Source organism: Dunckerocampus dactyliophorus, chromosome 2 (assembly GCF_027744805.1).
Source record: "Dunckerocampus dactyliophorus isolate RoL2022-P2 chromosome 2, RoL_Ddac_1.1, whole genome shotgun sequence".
NCBI classification, from domain to species: domain Eukaryota; kingdom Metazoa; phylum Chordata; class Actinopteri; order Syngnathiformes; family Syngnathidae; genus Dunckerocampus; species Dunckerocampus dactyliophorus.
Genome location: NC_072820.1, coordinates 48,682,060 through 48,702,246, shown reverse-complemented (window position 1 = coordinate 48,702,246; position 20,187 = coordinate 48,682,060). Strand labels below are relative to the sequence as shown.

General features: G+C 42.4%; 2 protein-coding genes across 6 annotated transcripts in view; both read right to left on the bottom strand.

Moving 5' to 3' along the window:
* Nucleotides 1-846: 846 nt before the first annotated feature.
* hlfb (HLF transcription factor, PAR bZIP family member b) lies at nt 847-6,402 on the bottom strand. 2 transcript variants are annotated; one of them, XM_054765256.1, is made up of 4 exons: nt 6,139-6,402; nt 4,255-4,596; nt 3,165-3,370; nt 847-2,244 (listed from the first exon to the last, which is right to left on the bottom strand). In XM_054765256.1, the coding sequence occupies exons 1-4, from the start codon at nt 6,257-6,259 to the stop codon at nt 2,026-2,028; spliced, it is 888 nt and encodes a 295-aa protein (XP_054621231.1). In that variant the 5' UTR covers nt 6,260-6,402; the 3' UTR covers nt 847-2,025. The 2 variants fall into 2 exon arrangements, with proteins under 2 accessions (XP_054621231.1, XP_054621242.1); XM_054765267.1 differs by having other exon boundaries at nt 847-2,241.
* Nucleotides 6,403-6,828: 426 nt separating this feature from the next.
* stxbp4 (syntaxin binding protein 4) overlaps nt 6,829-20,187 on the bottom strand; it is a 51,024-nt gene continuing 37,665 nt past the window's right edge. For 3 of the 4 annotated variants that reach the window (XM_054765216.1, XM_054765234.1, XM_054765225.1), the window contains 5 exons: nt 20,016-20,132; nt 18,854-18,903; nt 14,728-14,849; nt 11,359-11,416; nt 6,829-11,144 (listed from right to left, as the gene is read on the bottom strand). In XM_054765216.1, the coding sequence (XP_054621191.1) occupies nt 11,003-11,144; nt 11,359-11,416; nt 14,728-14,849; nt 18,854-18,903; nt 20,016-20,132 (489 nt within the window). In that variant the 3' untranslated portion in view covers nt 6,829-11,002. Of the gene's footprint in view, nt 11,145-11,358; nt 11,417-11,443; nt 14,635-14,727; nt 14,850-18,853; nt 18,904-20,015; nt 20,133-20,187 lie in introns of those variants that run through there. The other variant, XM_054765241.1, reaches the window with a different exon arrangement.

The following is a 20,187-nucleotide window of genomic DNA, read 5'->3' as shown; positions in this document are numbered from 1 at the left end:
CAGTGATAAGTCAATTTGTGCGAAGAAGGATCCCTTATTTATAAATGGAACATTTTTGTAGTTGAAAGCACAGAAAACCAGTTTATGACCTTCTAAATACAGTTTTTTAACATCATTAGTGCCATCTTGACATGGAATAACACCCCGAGAGTCACCTTTACACCCCTATTACCCAATATAGTAGACATAATAAAAGAAAATAAGACATATAAGACACAGAAAATCGGTTTTCGACCTTATACTGTTTTTAAAATGATTATAGGCCTCGAGACATGAAATAACACTCCTATAGTCACTTTTGGACTCTTTATAGTAGCCATAATAAGAGAAAATAAAACAAATAAGACTGGTGTATGTTTTCCAGTGCTGGGGGAGCTCAGTGCGTGGCGGAGTGGAAGTGACGTCAGGCGTTCAGAGTTGAGTTTTCGCTGGAGTCCTTGTTTTTATTGAAGTCGTGTGCCTGCTGTGAGGTAATTCAAACTTGCCACAAAAGCCTGTTATTCTGGTGATCAAGGCTGGTGCTTGTGTGTCTCACCGAACATTACAGTCACATTACTGACACCTAGGGACCATCATCGCAACGTCTTTGCATGCGTCTTCCGAATGCCTTATATTTGTACTTTAGCCATTCTTATGCTTGAAAATGCTTCATTTAGGCAACAAAAATGAACATTTGCATGTCAGCATGATTTATTCATATATTTTTGGAAAAACCGTGAAGCTGCAAAATTCAGTTCAAGTGGCAAGGGATTACCCTGCATGCATCGATAAACTAAGTGGTTCGTACATTTATTGATTTATTACACTTTTAGAGCAAAAAGAAACAATCACAAGTTGTTTGTTGGTAGATTTTTTTTTCTTTTATTGACAACGTTCGGGGTCAAACTGAGGACAAATGTCTTAAAACCCACAGTAAGAGACAAAGGAAAGAATGAAACATGACAGCAGAAAAAGAAAATAAGTGCTTTGTGTTGGGTGACTACATTCACACGCTATAAACGTCATCGACCAGGTATTTCAGGCGAGGTATTTCAATCGAACGCTGGAAAAAGACAAAATTCAACACTTGCGTAATGCCCGTAGTTTGCTTTCTAAATGAACACTGTAGTGCTTAAAGTAACGCTTTCCAAAATACACATCCAATATCTAAGTAGGAAAAGAGACTGTACAAAAACACCGATATAAACATTTCAACTTGGAATATATATCAATATATCCTTTAAGGTCTTTCTTTTGGTCTGCAGTACTAAAGTGATCCATTATCAAAGTGTAAGACAATAATACATTCATGCCTCGCTCTGCCACTGGGGGCAGCACTGAGCTACACACTGGTAGAACACCGCAGAGGAAAAAAAAGAAAAGCAGCCAACTTATTGCACGGTTTGCTTTCTAAACACACTTAAAACCAAGTAAGTTGTGTTTTTTTCCATTTCAAACATTGAAAATATATTGTGATTCCACAAAACGGCTTTTTGATGTCATGACGCTTTAGCTTTAGCTTTAACCGCTAATGCTAGCTCCTGCTAGCTGGCCGCTTTAGCTTCCTGAGCTGCTCAGTAAAGCAAAATAAAACATCTCTGCTGCTCTTTGGGTTGGTCATTAATAAGGTATTTGCTCCCTGATGGCGTCAAATCACGCTTACAACGAACTCTGAGGGGTTAAAAAAAAAAACATTTTTGGCATTTTGGGCTCATTTCTTGAAAGAGCAGAGCAGAAGGCGGTTCACATTGACGAGGCTGGCGCGCACGCGTTCCGTACATACACACTTGCAGAGTTAGCGAGAGGGGCGGGCTCAGCGAAGCTTAGAGGTGGGCGGAGACATTCTGGCCTCTAATTGGCTCGACTCACTTCAAAGTAAAGCTGCCAACAATGCAATGTTGGCACGGGAGCAAACACCATTCATTCATTTTATGAGCTCTGCTGCCCCCTGATGACCACATTATAAAAAACCCCAACTATTCTTCCATTTTGATGGAAGCTTCACTTTCTAGTGAGTGGAGCCATTACTACAGTGTATGTGCGCGCTCATAGCCTCCCGTGCTGCGCCTCGTACTTGGCCAGGATGTTCTTGGTGCGTCCGAGCTCTTTGCGCAGCTCGGCCACTTCCTGCCTCAGAGCAGAGTTCTCCTTCTCCAGGAAGCCGGCTCGGATGGCGATCTGGTTCTCCTTCAGCCGCCTGGCGTCTCGCGAACGCTTGGCGGCCAGGTTGTTCTTCCTGCGCCGGGCCCAGTATTTGTCATCCTGCTCAAAGAGAACAACCATGTGGCGAGGGTGGGGGGAAGGTGCAGAAAAAACAAAATATTACTTCAAAGTAAGCTTGCTAGCATCCTTACTATAGAGCACCGGTGTCCAAAGTGTGGCCACCTCCTTTTTTATTTTTTACTTGGCATATTGTAAAAATTAAATCAATGCATTATTAATTAATGAGATATATTATTAGCTAGTTAGTTTGCTAACTTGTCGTTTGTCTCCCGAGACGACGGGCCAACAGTCAGTGACATCACTTCCGGTTGACGTTTTCATGTCACATGACTTCTGACTGCTTCCCCTCCTTCACCTTACCTAATTACCTCCAAGAATGAGTACTTAAATACTTCCAATATTAAAAGCTACTGCAGTATTTTAATACTTCCACGGATGAAGTCTACTGTAGTATTTTAATACTTCCAAGGTTACTGTAGTACTTAAAATACTTCCAATGCTACTGTCGTACATAAATACATCCAAGGATGCAGGCTACTGTAGCATTTAAGTACTTTCAAGTCTTTCTAGTACATAAATAGAGTGAAGTCTGCTGTAGTACTTAAATATTTCCAATAATGAGCGCTACTGTAGTATTGAAATCTTAGCAATAAGTAGTGACGACAATGTTCGAGTAGTGTTTCCAATGAGTCTGCTTCCCCCCAGCGGCCAGTCATGGTAGTGCCGTGAGTCCATTAACGAATGGGGCGCGTTCTTGCTTTCCCATTAATCAGCTTTTGTGGCTCAGCCCCACTTTTCATTTGCACAAATTCAAACATCAAATCCTCTGAGCTCTCGGACGTCACGTCTCTCCTGCCGTAAGCCTCTTACGGCGGGAAGCTGCGGCCAATGGGAGCGCGGCGATGCGGGCGCTTGAATGAAATGTGCATCATGCAGAGCGGCGAGCACCGGCTGCAAATTACCTTCAGGTCCTCGGGGATGAAGACCTTGCGAGCTTTCTTAATCATTGGCTGAGGTTTCAACTCCTCCGCGGAGAACTTGCGCTTCCTCGGGTCGAACATCTCCTGGCCCGGCACGCTGGACAGCGCCAGGTCAGCCGGGTCGGGCTCGTAGCCCACCGGGACCTGGATGGAGTCCGGGTCGATGGGGCTGGGAGTGTTTCTGAGGCCTGGAGGACAAGACACTTAAAGTTACTTTCCACGTTTCGACCGTAAATGTTAATTCAAGCGCTTTTTCATCATTGAGGGTGCAGTGACGCACTGCGGCCAGCAGGTGGCAACATCCCCATTCACCTCTAACAAGAAGCACAAGCAACAACACACCTGCTTGTCTGTCAGTCAACACAACTCATTTTTTCTTCATCATTCACGTAAATAAAATCATCCGTATTCCTGCTCATGTATAAGAACACAATTATGTTATGTGGAGTTTTCGTGAAGAGGAAATGCTTGCGGCAGGATAGGATGAGGATGTTTGTGTTGCTTTTGTCGTCCTTCCTAGCAGCTGTTTGCTTTTCATTAGCGGCCTCCCCAACCTCGCTTCTTATCGGCCGCGTGGGAACGCAAACATGCCAGATTACGCCGCTAAACGTAGACGACCGAGTTAAAAACTGCTTTAGGTTGTTTTTTTTGTGGCCAAGACAAGCCCAGCAGTTAGCGGAGGGCGACACCTCTGGTCCACCGGGTGGCGCTGCGGCACCACGACTGCGGCCAGCTTCCACCCTTTACAAGTAAACAAACTCTCCAAAAGCAGGAGCAGAGTGGGTCATGACACACACTCGGCAACCCGCCACCACAGATAGACTGCAGTCCTGGGGTACACACGCGCTAGCATGTGACATGTTTCTACACACTGTATGTGTGTGTGCAAGACCAGATAAACACGCGTGCAGCGTCAAGGTGTTTCCCCCTCAACACGCCAACCTTTGACCCCCCTTTCACACCTCACTTGAGCGGTTTGACCTTTAACCTTCATGACTCAGCTATGCAAACACACACAAAGCACAGGGAGTTCACGGTGAACGTTCAGTGCCGCCCCTCTGCGCGCTCTTACTTTGAAAGGGCTTAGATGCACCTCTCGCGGCGGGGCTGCCGTGCAGACAGTTTGGCGAGGCAGAGGTGGAGGCGTGGCTGCTGAGGTCCATCACCGAGGGCGACGGCGCGGGGGCCATGATGGGCGGGTGGCCCGGCAGCGGTGGCAGAGCGTGCGGCGGGTGCTGGGCGGGGCTGGTGGGGATCCCGTTCTCGGACAGGAACTCTTCCAGGTCCATGTACTCCAGCTGGAAGTTGTCTCCGTCGTAGGGCAGCGTCTTGTCCCACAGGGTGGGGCCCAGGAAGGCCGACTGGGGGGCGCTGTTGTCCTCCTCTAGCTTCTCCTCCTTCTCCTTGTTGAAAGCTGCTTTGACGACACGGCGGGAAAAAGTCATGAGACGCACGTTTATCAAGTTTCACGTCCGCATTTGAACAACTTGACTTCCTGCTGCTTGCCATCAATTCCATGTTGTTATTCCGCTTCAAACCACACAAAACCTCTTTCTCGCACAATTTTACCACCTCGGCCAACATTTGTCAAGAGAATCGCCCCCTAGTGGCCACCTTGGACAATTAACATGTAATTTCTTATATTATAAATGATATGTTTTAAATTATATTATATTGTAAAATATGTATCTAACATCAATGACTGACTTTAAAGAGCAAATTTATAACACTTTTATCCAATTTTGTATCAATCAGATTATGCATTTATAAATGTATTTTCATAAATTATATGAAAAAATATTATTTCCTATAAATTATATAAATGCATAATTTATACATTTATAAATGATATCTAACATCAATTACTTTTAAATAAGCCACTTTATATGTAATTTCTTAATTTATAAATTATATTATATTTACACAGGTATAATTTATACATTTATAAACTATACAATATGATTTAATATCCAACATCAATGACTGATTTTTTAAAGTCACCTTTATATATTTTTTAATCACATTTTATCTAACTTAGAAATTATATAATGTTTATAAATGTATATTTTAAATTATATTATAACATTATGTAATATCTAACATCAATGACGGTTGTTAAAAGCCACTTTTATAACACTTCTAACACGTCTAATTTATTATATCATAAATTATATTATGAAATATTATTTAGCCAACATCAGTAACTTTAAAAAAAAAGACACTTATAATACTTGATCAAATTTCTTATATCATAAATTACATTACGAAATATTATTTATCCAACATCAGTCACTTAAAAAAAAGACACTTTTATAATACTTACCATACCATATACTTATCCAATTTCTTATATTAGAAATTATATTATGTTTCTAAATGTATGCTTTATAGATTTAGAAATGACACTGCATGATAAAAAATTATCGATTATCTATCAAACTTTTTTTAAAGCCACTTTTAAATTCTTATCACAAATTACCTCTCCAGCACATGCAAAAGTGTAAAATAATTATTAGCAATTAGGGCAAAGAAATAAAATATCATTTTGCGTTATATGACATCTGTCAACCAACGACATAAACACAGACTACCACATTATATAATACATTATATAATATCATATCATATAAGTGTTTTAAACTATATTATATAATATCATATCATATAGAAGTGTTTTAAAGTGCAGCGCTTCAGGTCTCACGTGAGGTTATTGAGATCAAACAAGACAAAGAACACCAAAGGCCAAATAAAGTCGAGCATGTTATAACACTAGTTAAGAGTTGTATAATTAACTTTTATGATACTATTAATTTGCCACGGAAATATGGACCTTCATTTCATGCAATAATAAGGATCGATATTAATAATAATAACGATTAACAGTCATAATGATGCATTGGAGTAATAATGATGATTAAGAGTCATGATCATGATCGTAATGAAGAAGTGAAGTCACCTTCATGGTGCATGGGAAGCTTGACGGGGTTCTCCAGCAGAGACTTGAGGACTCCATGAGAAGCCGCAGGAAGGAAGCATGGATTCAAGGCGCTCACGTGCACTCGGGACATCTTCTCCATGGCGCCTCTTTGAGGAGCCAAAAGACCCCCACAAGACGACAGAAGCGAAACTCGGCGAAGACTGCAGAAGACGCGGGACGTGTGGACCGACTCTGACGGTCTCTGCTGCTGTTCACTTACAAGAGGAGCGCGCGACTGTGCGTGAGCGCGCCTGACTGGGGTGAACGAACTGACCTTTACGAAAGAATCTTCAAACTGAACCAGCGAACACTGACCGACTCCCTCGCGGCAACGCACTTCCGGGTTGAGACGACAGAAGGAAGAGGAACGAGGCGTGACAATCTCGAACTATTCCTAATGAAGTTAAATTAATGAAAGTATATCCACCACAAAAGCAACGAACAATAACCTGAGCCGAACTGAGCTGGTTGGAATCCGAAAATACGAATCGTTCTCTTGCCTCGAGGGGCTCCTGGTGTCACAGCTAGCTCAAACCCCGCCCCTTTCTCTTGGCACATAGCGCCTAGCTAACTTTTTATTTATTTGATTTGTGTTCATGTAAACACCACTTAAAACATTAACAGAGTAACATTTCATTTAAAGACTGCAAGAAAAACACCAACATGATATATGATGAAACAAGTGTCATGTAAATTAAACTGAAAATGTTTATTCAATTAGAATTTCATAAATGACACTAACATATTAAAAAACACTCAGTCAAATAGACGTTTTCGCCTCATTTATGGATTATATTGTGCTTTCAGAGGAAATTACTTCAAAAGACCAACTTTTCAGACTTTTGAATTTCGCTTTCTTGACATTTGGCCTGTTTCTCATTGAAAGATGACCTTTGAAATGCGGAAAATAGTCCTAAAGATCGTAATCGGTAACTTTAGTGACTTTCACGGTATCATCATCAACACATACACACACACACACACACACACACACACACACACACACACACACAAACACACACGCCCACAGAGGAATGCTGGGTCACATGAGTGGACCGGCTTGACCTACTTTTAACCAATCAGAAGCCAGGGCCAACATGCCCCCCCCAACCTCCCCAGCACACACACACGCAGTCACGTTGAAGCTCATGTGCTCCACACGGAGGGAAAAACACATCCAAGTGGAGAAGGAAGTAAGGAAGGAAGGGAGGGAGGAGGCGTGTAAGGAAGCATGTAAGGAAAGAAGAGGGAAGCGAGACAAGGAGAGAAGGAAGGAGTAAAGTTGATGTTTCAATCTGAATATGATTCTGTAATCATCCAGTTGCAAGATGTGCTTAGCAACGGTTGCTAGGATGCGGATGTTGTAGGGTGACCATTGTGAGGGGTGAAAAGTAGGACAAGGCTGCGACACACCTGGTGACTCCGTGATTCGTCACCTTCACACGCAAACAGCACACCTGTTCAGGTGACCAAGATCCAAGATCCTTACAGTCTGCCAGACGAAGGCAGAGCAAAGCAGAATCACAACCTGAACCAGGACCAGGACTCCAAGGGATTCGAAAGAAGAACACTTTAGTGTTTTTGTTCTCGCACGGCTCGGTCGAGTCCAAAGAGGCACGAGCAAGTCAGCACTGGTGCTATTTCAGGCCCACTTTGCTCATGTAAATCAATTACAAGCACCAACCCATACACACTACACTGCCATCAAACCACACTACAAAGCGCTGCAGCTGCCCTGTCAGCGTCATGTAGTATTATGTAATGTATCATGTAGCGTGTCATGTAGTATTATGTAATGTAACATGTAGTGTATCATGTATCGTGCCATGTAGTATTATGTAATGTCATGTAGTGTGTTGTATAGTGTGTCATGTAACATGTCATGTGGTGTATCATGTAACGTGTCATGTAGTGTGTCAGGTAGTGTATCATGTAGTGCATCATGCAACATGGCATGTAGTGTGTCATGTAAAATGTCAAGTCGTGTATCATGTGACATGTCACGTAGTGTCGTAATGTATTATGTAACATGTAGTGCAGTGTGTCATGTAAAATGTCAAGTAGTGAGTGTATCATGTAACGTGTTTTAGTGTGTCAGGTAGTGTATCATGTAGTGCGTCATGTAGTGTGTCATGTAAAATGTCAAGTAGTGTATCATGTAATGTGTTGTAGTGTGTCAGGTAGTGTATCATGTAGTGCGTCATGTAACATGCCACCTAGTGTGTCATGTAAAATGTCAAGTAGTGTATCATGTAACATGTTGTAGTGTGTCAGGTAGTGTATCATGTAGTGCGTCATGTAACATGCCATGGAGTGTGTCATGTAAAATGTCAAGTAGTGTATCATGTAACATGTTGTAGTGTGTCAGGTAGTGTATCATGTAGTGCGTCATGTAACATGCCATGTAGTGTGTCATGTAAAATGTCACGTAGTGTCGTAATGTATTATGTAACATGTTATACAGTGTGTCATGTAAAATGTCATGTAGTATCAAGTACTGTCTCATGTAGTGCATCATGTAGTGTGTAATGTAAAATGTCAAGTATTGTATCATGTGATGTGTTGTAGTGTGTCAGGTAGTGTATCATGTAGTGCGTCATGTAACATGCCACCTCGTGTGTCATGTAAAATGTCAAGTAGTGTATCATGTAACATGTTGTAGTGTGTTAGGTAGTGTATCATGTAGTGCGTCATGTAACATGCCATGGAGTGTGTCATGTAAAATGTCACGTAGTGTATCATGTAACATGTCACGTAGTGTCGTAATGTATTATGTAACATGTTATGCAGTGTGTCATGTAAAATGTCATGTAGTATCAAGTACTGTCTCATGTAGTGCGTCATGTAGTGTGTCATGTAAAATGTCAAGTAGTGTATCATGTAATGTGTTGTAGTGTGTCAGGTAGTGTATCATGTAGTGCGTCATGTAACATGCCACCTAGTGTGTCATGTAAAATGTCAAGTAGTGTATCATGTAACATGTTGTAGTGTGTCAGGTAGTGTATCATGTAGTGCGTCATGTAACATGCCATGGAGTGTGTCATGTAACATGTCACATAGTGTCGTAATGTATTATGTAACATGGTATGCAGTGTGTCATGTAAAATGTCATGTAGTATCAAGTACTGTCTCATGCAGTGTGTCGTGTTAACATGTCATGTAGTCTAACATATTATGTAACGTGCCATGTAGTGTGTTGTGTAGTTTGTCATGTAGTGTATCATAGAGTATGTCATGTAACATGTCCTGTAAATGTCATGTAGTATCGTGTACTGTATCATGCATTGTCGTGAAACATGTCATGTAGTGTATCATGTTGTTGCCATGTAGTGTGTTGTGTAGTGTATCATGTTATGCAGTGTGCCATATAGTGTTGTGTGTCATGTAGTGTGTAATGTAACATGTCATGTAGTGTACCATATAGTATGTCATGTAGTGCCATGTAGTGTGTCATGCGGTGCCATGTAGTATATCATGTAGTATAACATGTCTTGTAGTGTATAATGTAGTGTCATGTAACAGGTCATGTAGTGTATCACCATGTCACGTAAAACGTTGTGTAGTTTCTCATGTAACATGTCATGTAGTGTATCACGTTGTTATAGAAAGTGCCATGCGGTGTGTTGTGTAGTGTGTCATGTACTGTATATCATGTAACTTCATGTCATGTGTCAACATGTCATGCAGCAGGTCATATAGTGTGTCATACAGTATAGTCTCATGTAGTGCGTCATGTGGTGTGATGATAATATAATATATAATGCAGTCATGTGCTGTGCAACATGTCATGTAGTTATCACATAACATGTCATGTAAAGTATTGTGTGGTCTCATGCAACGTCATGTAGTCTTTCATTTTTATGGAACGTGCCATGTTGTGTAGTGTGTCACCTAGTGTATCATACAGTAGGTCATGCAACATGTCATATAGCGTGTCGTATAGTCTCATGTAGTGTGTCATGTGGTGTCATGTCATATGTCATGTTGTTATGGAATGTGCCATGTTGTGTAGTGTGTCACCTAGTGTATCATACAGTAGGTCATGCAACATGTCATATAGCGTGTCGTATAGTCTCATGTAGTGTGTCATGTGGTGTCATGTCATATGTCATGTTGTTATGGAACGTGCCATGTTGTGTAGTGTGTCACCTAGTGTATCATACAGTAGGTCATGCAACATGTCATATAGCGTGTCGTATAGTCTCATGTAGTGTGTCATGTGGTGTCATGTCATATGTCATGTTGTTATGGAACGTGCCATGTTGTGTAGTGTGTCACCTAGTGTATCATACAGTAGGTCATGCAACATGTCATATAGCGTGTCGTATAGTCTCATGTAGTGTGTCATGTAGTATATCATGTAGTGTGTCATGTAGTGCATTTGTAGCGCTCCTTTCATCTGCAGCCCATGCATGCTCGCTATAACACACACACACACTTCTAGGAAGACTGACCTCCTCTCGCCACAGCAGTAATCTGATTACTTGAGCCAGTTATTTAGTTACTAGGCAGGACAAACCTGAGGACAAAACAGACGAACGTGCTTTCATGCTCTATTGCTTTCTATACCAACCAGATGATCAACATAATGGATTCAGTGTGTGTCTCACCAACAACAGCAGGAAGACAACAAAATGTCCACGAGGACAATAATAAATGTCTTTTTGCACACACACACTTTGGCTATTGTTGTTATTGTGTCTTTTCCACGAGTGGCTTTCTTCAGGCTTGTGATTGGCTAAAAAGGGCCTTGCAGTTAAGAGGTTTGGAGCGCCACTTAAAAAAACAAAACAACAGTCTTACAGTTGGTTTCCATGGCAACAATAACCACCTCCATTTCCTTCTACATCTCCGTCTCGATGGAGGGTCCGGGCCGCTGCTCGGCTGCCCGCTCCAGCTGGCCGTTGGAGAACTCTGAGGGTGAGGGCGCGGTCATGGCGGCGCTGGTCCCCGGTGAGCACCATGAGGTCGTCTGGGTCACGTGACTGTCAAAGGACAACACAACAGGAAGTGGCGTGACTCTGAGGCTGATTCCGAAACTTATGAATCTTTTGACTTTTACACAGGCTAGCCGTGTTTCCACGGCAACGTGTGAGGAGAAGAGGAGAGTAGCGATTGACAGGACGGCTTTGGCACTCATTCTCTTTCAAGCCCCTGAAGCTGCCATGACAACGAGTTGAAAAGTCCAAACGTGCTTACTTGATGAAGTACTTGACCCCGTCTGCCGTGTAGGCCTCCTCCCAGCCGTAAGGAAGACCTGCAGGAGAACACGGAGGATCCACATTTGAGATGATGGCATCGTAATCTTTGTGTATCCATGGGGACGCAACGAGGACACCGAGTGTCAAGTTGCCTCTCGCGTCTTACTGTACTTTCCCGCACTTACTGTACTCTATCACCAGAACCTCCTGACCCGCTTTTACTCCACAAAAGGAGGCAACCTTTCACACGCTGAGAAATCGTGTTCATTGTTTTAATTGCAAAGACATCGCTATCCACTGTCCAAATGAGGCTGCAAAAAGACCACAGGAGATTAGAAACTTTATTGACAAACATTTGGGTTGACAAATGTCCCACGTTCAGCAGCTGCTCGTGTAGAAAAATAAAAGTCCGCAAAAACTCTTCCGTCATGAAAAAGTGGAATGATGACAATAATGATCATTAATAGTGGGGGCTGTGTTTTGGTGTGCACGTACGTGCGCACGCAGCTTTGGTAACCAGGCAACAGCAGCCGTGATGAAAAGCAGACGGACGTGATTCTCCTGACCTAATTTCCTTCCTCTTTTCATCCTCATCCTCCTCATGCCGGCTGAGCGAGGTCGTGAATGAGGGGTGAGAATTAGCTGACTGACGACGGCGAGTCCTCGCAGCAACGCGTCCTTGGTCAAAACACTTCCCTAGCGCGGAACAAAAGGAGAATATTAGTGTTCACACTCAAGGCCGCACTCCAAGTGTAGCTGTGACTCAGCTTAAAAACCAACAGTCGCCACAAAAAGATTTGGCGCCACCTGTTGGCCCTCGCTTGTAAATAAACACATTATAACGGGACTGTCTGCAACTGAAGCTTGTCGTTCCAACTCCGTGCAGTAGGTGGCATCCTAACTCTGATTCTCAACACACCTCATACTCTGCCGGAGAAGAAGAAGATGTAGCAGGAGGGATCAGTGTTGCCAATTTAGTACATTTCTCGCGATATTTCGCACGCAGTCAGACCCCGCTAGGTTCTCTTTGTCGAATAAGACACAAACGACTTCTTCTCCAGCAACTTTTTCCTGGTCTTTGCTTTTGGAGTCTCCGACACGAAAGCACGAGTTGCCCGTCGCAACGAGGGCCCCTCCCCCATCTAAAAGCACTCACAGGCAGCTCCGTCTTGTTTGTGACATGAAAAAAAATTGCATTGTTTTTCATGTTTTTTTGTTTACTTAAATTTTGGATCTCCCACGAGCTCTTCTATAGCATCCATTACAATGACACGCCCACGTGTCATGGCCGACAATGGTGTCATCAACCCCGCCAACCTGCCACCACAAATGCATTGCAGTTCTGTGGAAAACACCGAAATTGCTGTCACATTGTTGTACTATTGTTGTGATAATGGTACCCCGCCTCTCGCCCAAAGTCAGCTGGGATAGGCTACAGCACACCCCCGCCATCCTAGTGAGGATAGAAAGTGGATGGATGGTTGGATGTTGTGATAATGTTGTGATATCGTAATATTGTTGTGATGTTGCTGCATTTTGTTGTGACATTGTTGTAATATTGCTGTGATAACATTGTTGTGATAACTTTGTACTCTTGTTGTGATATGGTCAGCATTGTACTGTTGTGTTTTGTTGTGATTTCATTGTAATTTTGTGATAATGTCGCAATGATGCGATACTGCTACATGCCTACATGCCCATGCCTATAATACTACATGCCTGATATCGTTGTGATAATGTTGCACTCTTGTGATATTGTCGTGATATTGTTGTGAAAAAAATATTGTTGTGATACGGTTATGATAATGTTGTATGCTTGTTGTGATATGGACATGATATTGTTGTAATATTGTGATGATGTTGTGATGTTGGTTTGATGTGTTGTTGTTGTACTCTTGTGATATCGTTGTAATATTGCTTTGATACTGGTGTGATATTGTTGCACTCTTGTGATACTGCCGTGATATTGTTGTAATGTTGTGATATTGTTGCGTTTTGTTGTGATAATGTTGTGATTTTATGATGTGATATAGTTGTACTCTTGTTGTGACATTGTCATGATATTATTGTAATGTTGTGATAATGTTGTGTGTTGTGATACTGTCGTGATATCGTTGTAATATTGTAATAATGTTATACTTTTGTTGCGATATCATATTGTTTTGATACTGTTGTGATACTGTATTGTTGTAATGTGATACTGTTGTGTTTTGTTGTGATAATGTTGTAATGTGATGTTGTGATGTGATATTGTTGTACTCTTGTTGTGATATTGTCATATTGTATATTGTTGTGTTATGTTGTGATAATGTTGTACTATGTTGTGATATCGTTGTAATATTACGATATTGTGATATTAAATGTTTTGTTATCATATTTATGTAATATTGTAAATATTGTTGTCATGTTTTTGTGATATTGTTGTGGTATTGTGATGTTGAGATATCATTGTGATATTGTTGCGATATCGCTGTGATATTGTCCATTCACAGGATTGTGCTGAATGTTCCTAGTCAGGATTTAGACGAGGTGACGACGTTTGTATGTCAGAGTTGCTAATCTACGTCACAAACACGATCGTCCAGCAACGCAAACACAAGGATAAACACCGATCAGCTAACAGCGAGATGCTAACATATGTTAAGCTAACTGTTGACTTGCCACGGAGCCAAGCAAACGGCAAACTAATGACTTTACGTGGCTCGATAGCTAAGCTAGCGGGTCAAAGACGGCACAAAGACTGCGGGGGTTCGTTTAAATCCGTCGCTGTTTTGGCACCGTTGTAACGCTTCTGAGCCAACCTGTTAGCGTCATGTAGGTTGCAAACTAGAAGACTAATTAGCCTGGCTAGCTATCTGAGTCTTAAAGGAGACGTATCAGTCAGTCTCTCAGTGACAAACAGTGTTAGCATCTTGGTGGCAAGATGTGTTTTTCAGTTCTTCCAGTGTGATGACCAGCAAGCATCATGTGGAAAATTCACATTTTGCTGCTCTTTAGGCTTCCAGCAGTGAGCTTGGTGAGGATTTTCCAGTGCCCGGCGTCACAGGCGAAATGTTTCCAGTTGAGACGGACACAAAAATTGAGCTTGTGTACGTTGGCTAGGACAAAGACACTTGGTGTAGATGTTGTGTAGCACAGATGGACAAACGTGCTAAGACATGCAGGTTAGCATCTACGGAAGGAGAAGATGTCAGGGAACACGGCTGAAGGTGTCCACTTCCTGCTAAGTCTTCCTGGGGGACTGTGGGGGGTGGGGTCCATTAGAAGGTCAGTGCTGAAAGAGGGAGGACACGCAGCTGTCAGCTCCATCCACTAGGGGGCGCATGCAGGGCACTGGAGGAAGAAGAGGCCATGACACTTGACTTACTTTCCACCTCCATGACGGCCCGCACACTTCTGCTCAGCTCCTTGGCCTCCTGGAGCAGCGAGGATGCCGTCCAGGTGTTCTTCTTGTGCCGCCCTTGAGGTCCCGCTTTGACGTCGCCACAGCTACAAACAGAAAGTAACATCTGGCATCCACAGTTGAGTTTTAGCTTGCCGTGGGTTACGGCCGCAACAGTAGATAGGGAGTATTGTGCCTGTTGTGACATAATTTAAATCTGCAATACAAGTCTGGTGCTTGTGTGTCTCCCCCAACTTACAGCAACATTACTGACACCTAGTGACCAGTGTAGAATGCTACACATCATCACAATGTCTTGGAATGCATCTTCTGAATGCCTTATACACTGCATTTGTATTTTGCTTTATTTAGCTAATTTTTATGCTCGAAAAAGCTTCATTTAGGTAAAAAATATGTCAAATTTGCTGAAAGATGCATATTGACTAATCACAGGCCGTATTCAACCATGAAACAGCATGACTTATTCATATATTTTTGAAAAATCGGAACAGTGAAGTCGCAAAACTGTGGCAATTATACATTTAATCACGTTTTAAATGATTTAGTATTTAATTATTTAAATAATTTAATAACACTATGTTATTTATAATACAAAATAAAAGACAATATTATTACCACTTCATATTACAATATTATAGAATATAAAAAAATACTGGAAAGTCAGTTGGCACACGTCGGGTGTGAGTTTGACGCCGGTCAATTCAGCAACAATGGAGGACATCGCTCTTCCTGTTTGTTTGTCCTCGTCCCTTTGAGAAAGTGACCCATTCTTTTCCAGCTCCGCCCCTTTAGCAACCCGACTGCTGCTCTGCTCGGTACCACAACAGGAGGATGCCAAAAAAGTGCTTTGGCGTGTCACTACTACTCCTTTAAATGCCATTCTTTCTTGGGCGCCTTTGTTGTGTCTTTATTTCTTTATTTACTTTAAATGAGAGCGAGACACGAAAAGGTGACCGCTGGGTCTAACCTAGAAACACACACACACACACACACACACACACACACACACACACACACACACACACACACACACACATACACGCAGGAGAGTGTAAAGCGACATGGGGGGTATGTGTGTTATGAAAGATGAGAGTCGTACTGACCTGACAGAAAAAAACAAACAAGTGACTTAATAGAGTGACCGACTGACCTGATTTAAGGAAGTGGACTTACACAAGAACGAGGATGAGGAGGGAAATCAATAGTGACAAGATGGAGGAGCAGCGCCAGACGAGCACGCAGAAAGCGGTAAAGAAGGACAGGAGGAAAGGAAGATACAGAGAAGGACGGAAGGAGGGAAGTGATAAGGTGTCATCGTCGTCGATGCTAATGAATCAGCGTTGCAAATTCATTCTCTGCTCCTTCCATCTGGAGTGTTTGGGCCGGGGTTCTGACTTGTTCCGCAGAACCCTGACAGCTCATTCTGGGAAAAACATGCTGACCTGGCGCTCCCCGCGGGTCCCAGACGTTTTGTAACGCCGCTCCCTCGCCGCGGGCGGTCATTAGCGCCGACTTACCGCTGGCCCACCTGGGCTGAAGTGGGTCAAAGCGGACCGCCGGGTGTGAGCCTGAATGGAACGGGCAGCGCTCTCGCCAGGAGCGCTCATTACGTCACAAAGGTGCACTCGTTTTTTGTTTTTTTCATCCATCCATCCATTTTCCTCCGCTTATACGGGTCCCGGTCGCGGGGGCAGCAGTCTCAGTAGGGAAGCACAGACTTCCTGGTTTCTGGTCTCCAGTTCCACCGGGAGGACATCAAGGCGTTCCCAGGCCAGCCGTGAGACATAATCCCTTCAGCGTGTCCTAGGTCTGCCAGCAGATGTGGCCACTGAAGACCAGGTTGCCCAGGCGCCCGCCCTCGACCATCACCCAAAACACACTGCCCCCGCAGGTGGTGGGTTTTTCTCCCTAACCATCAATTAAAGTCCCGAATCTACGGCGGTGAATTAGGGCCACAAAAATCTGAGATTTGGAGAATAAAGTCTTAAATTTAAGAGAATAAAATGAATTTAGGAGAAAAAAAGTCGTAATATTACCTTTGCCCAAGGCCAAAGGTCACATAAGTCCCCCTCTTTTCTCAGGCAAGTGTTGACATAATCTGAGATTTCAAGTTCAATAAAGTCAGACAATCAATTCACGAGAAATAACTCCTAATATTACAAGAATAAAGTCGTACATTTCCGACAATAAAGAACTCGTAACTTTACGTTACGGGCATTTTTTGGCCTTGGGCATGTGGAGGGGGCGGGGCACGGAAGGTGGAAGTGAGAAGGGCTAGCCTGCTAATTTGTTTGTGCTCAACTGCTGTGTTTTGCTGCCACGTTACAAATAAAAGCTTGCCTGAAGCAAGAGGAAAGTTTCCTTCCTTCCCTCTGACACGTAATAATTCCCATTACATGTAATATTACAACTTTATTCTCCAGAAAAAAATCGTATATTTAGGACTTTATTCTTGAAATATCACTTGCAGACCTGCCAATCTTGAAAAAAATGTTTATTTTGTAAAAAGACATATTTAAAGACAAAGGCTTTGTGTTATTAGTTATTAATACCAACACCATTTTACCTTTTGTCGTATTTTTCCCATTTTTGCTGTTAAAAAAAAAAAATTCTACAACGCACCGTGAACCAATAAAAAAAACGAGACACGGGCCGCACTTTGGACACCCCTGCTTTTGTAGCAACCCCCGTCGACTGTTTAGCTCGTTATTGGTAATTGAAGAGAAAAGGGGAGAGTTATTGTAGCTGGAACTCATCCATGCGTGACAACAGTCAGCAGGTCACAAGTTGGAGGAGAAGGCGTTCGTGGCGGCGGGTTGTCTGTCCTGTGATCGAGTCCTATACGGTAATTCCGCCGCTTCACTCTCTTCACGGTTTTTCATAACAAATATGCTTATTTAAGCAAATTTTATGAGGTATTTTTGAGGTATTGATCCCTTGCAATATCGCGGCTCCATTTTCATAAATTAAATGATCGCTGTTTCGCTGTTGACTACGGCCTATTATTAGTCCAAAAATATGCATGCATGCAAGCAAATTGTACCTATTCTTGTCCTAAATTAAGCATTTTCAAGCATAAAAATGGCTAAATGAACTAACTAAATGAAGTAAAACACAAATACAAGGCAGAGGAAGCGTTGTAATTGTGAATGTAGTGCTGTATTCTACATTGGCCACGAGGTGTCGGTAATGTTCGGTGAGACTGTCAGGATTGTGTGCTGCGGTACTGCCTTCTACTGCTTCTCTGTTGCAGCACACTCCTGAGCACCCTGATTGCTGATCATCTTCACCTGTGCCTGATTAGTTGTTCTATTTAAGCTGTGTGCTTACTCACATCCAGTGCCAGATTGTCCCTTTGCTACACCCTGTTCAGCTCCTTCCAGCTTGTTCTTGTGCATTGTGTTTTGGCTTTCTGACCCTCGCTCTGCTCACCTGTAAGTACCTACCTGCCTGCTTGACGTCTTCAGCAGTAGCTGTATTCTTTGGTACTTCTGCTAGTTTTTTGTTAGCAGCTCTTTTTGTTCTTGTCTGTATTTTTCCCTGCTCAGCTCACCTTGCTAGCAGTGTTTTTTGTTACTGTTTCCCGCGACTAGGTCCGGATGTATTTTGGTTGTACTTTGTTTCTTGTGTGGTTTTTGGTACCTTTTTGTTATCCATTTTTGTATTAAAGACCTTTTCTGTTTTCACCTATTCGACTCTGCATTTTGGATTCCTGCATCACGGCCTTGGCCGTTCATAACAGAGACAAGCGCTAGATTAGTCACTAAGGTTCCCACGGGAACACATTTACTTTGTCACTGCTCGAGGAGGAGTTTTATTTACGTCTTACACGGCTTATTTACTCTTACTCTGTCTGCTAGAATGGGTAATAGGAGTGTAAGGGTGACTATAGGGGTGTTATTTCATGTCCAGAGGGCTCTAATAATGTAAAAAAAGGTATTTGGAAGGTTGTAAACAGGTTTTCTATGCTCTAACTATGAAAATATTCTATTTCAAAATAAGGAATCCGCAGAAATTCACTTATCACGGCAGCAATAAGGTCAGCAATAATCATTCTGTGGTCAACATGAGAAGGTGGACTTGCAGGTACCTGAAACTCTTTGTGGGTCCAAGTCCTTCCAGCAGGAATTCTTGAACATTCTAAGGAGAAGACAAAACAGCTTTTATTTGCTATGATTAATTATTTAGTTATATTAATTACTACCATAAATTCATATTCTTATTAAGTCATTCAGTCCCAGCCATTTTTCAAAAGACAACCCCTTCAGTGGCGGCCATTTTAGACCATTTTGACTGATCTTTCAAGGCACACAGAGTATTGTGTTCTATGGCTACATAAACATAAAGAATGATTAGACCGCCGTCTTTCATCAGAAAAAAAAACTGTTTCTAACTTTTTCCGTTCTTTAGTAATCAGCAGTAGAACATAGGTAAGTTTCAGGAAAATATCAGTTCCCGACTAAAAAAGGGAGGAAAAACAGATTTTTGTGAAAAGGTACATTTCAAGCATAACTTTGACACAAATATTTTTTGCTTTGTGACAGCTCAAATATCTAAACAACAATACCAACATAAACAACACAAAAAGGGGCTGTTTTACATCAAAATAACAATTTATTTACGAACTATTCCCAATTTTCACATTTGGAACTGAACTATGTGCGTGCACGTGTGTGCGCGCGCATGGGTTAAAATCTCCCCACGACGCGTAACCTTCTGCGCGCTACACTCCTCCACGCTCTCTCACTTCCTCCTTCCTGTCATGTGTGATTTGTTCACATGATCCCTGCCGAGCTCTCATCGAATGCGCTTCTGCCACCTTGTGGACGCTTTCATGGCTTAAAATTGCTCTGAAGTGAAGTGCATGAGTGGAGAGTTGCATCATCACCTCTTTTTGCCTCTCGCGCCAAAAACGTACAAGACGCATAAATACGTTGTTGGGATCTACCATTGGGGATTCTAAAAATGTAGAAATACGTTTTTGGTATTGAATGAGTTAATAGTCAATACTTATTGAAAATCATTAATAAGTATTAATGATATGAATTATGAATGATTATTAGTAAAACCAATTGAATTGCTTTGAAGCCCACTTTATATTTCTGCATCTTTATATTCACAACACGAGTTATCTCAAGGCAAGGTTTGGAAGCACGCTCCTTCCAGCTGATCTTTTTCCATTCATCACTAGCCACTTCATTAGGGACACCGTCGGCGAGCCCCGGTATTCATGTATGACGGCGTGTACTAACCTCTACAAAAGTCAGAAGCTTTTCCGCCGACACCTCAAAAGCTTTTCTGGCGGCGTCGCTCTTTCTGAGTTGACATTCCAGCACGGCCACTTTCTTCTTCAGCTGCTCGCCGTCCTCCTGACATAAGACCAACAAACAACATCCGTGCTTAGCGCGGTTCTCCTCCTCGTCT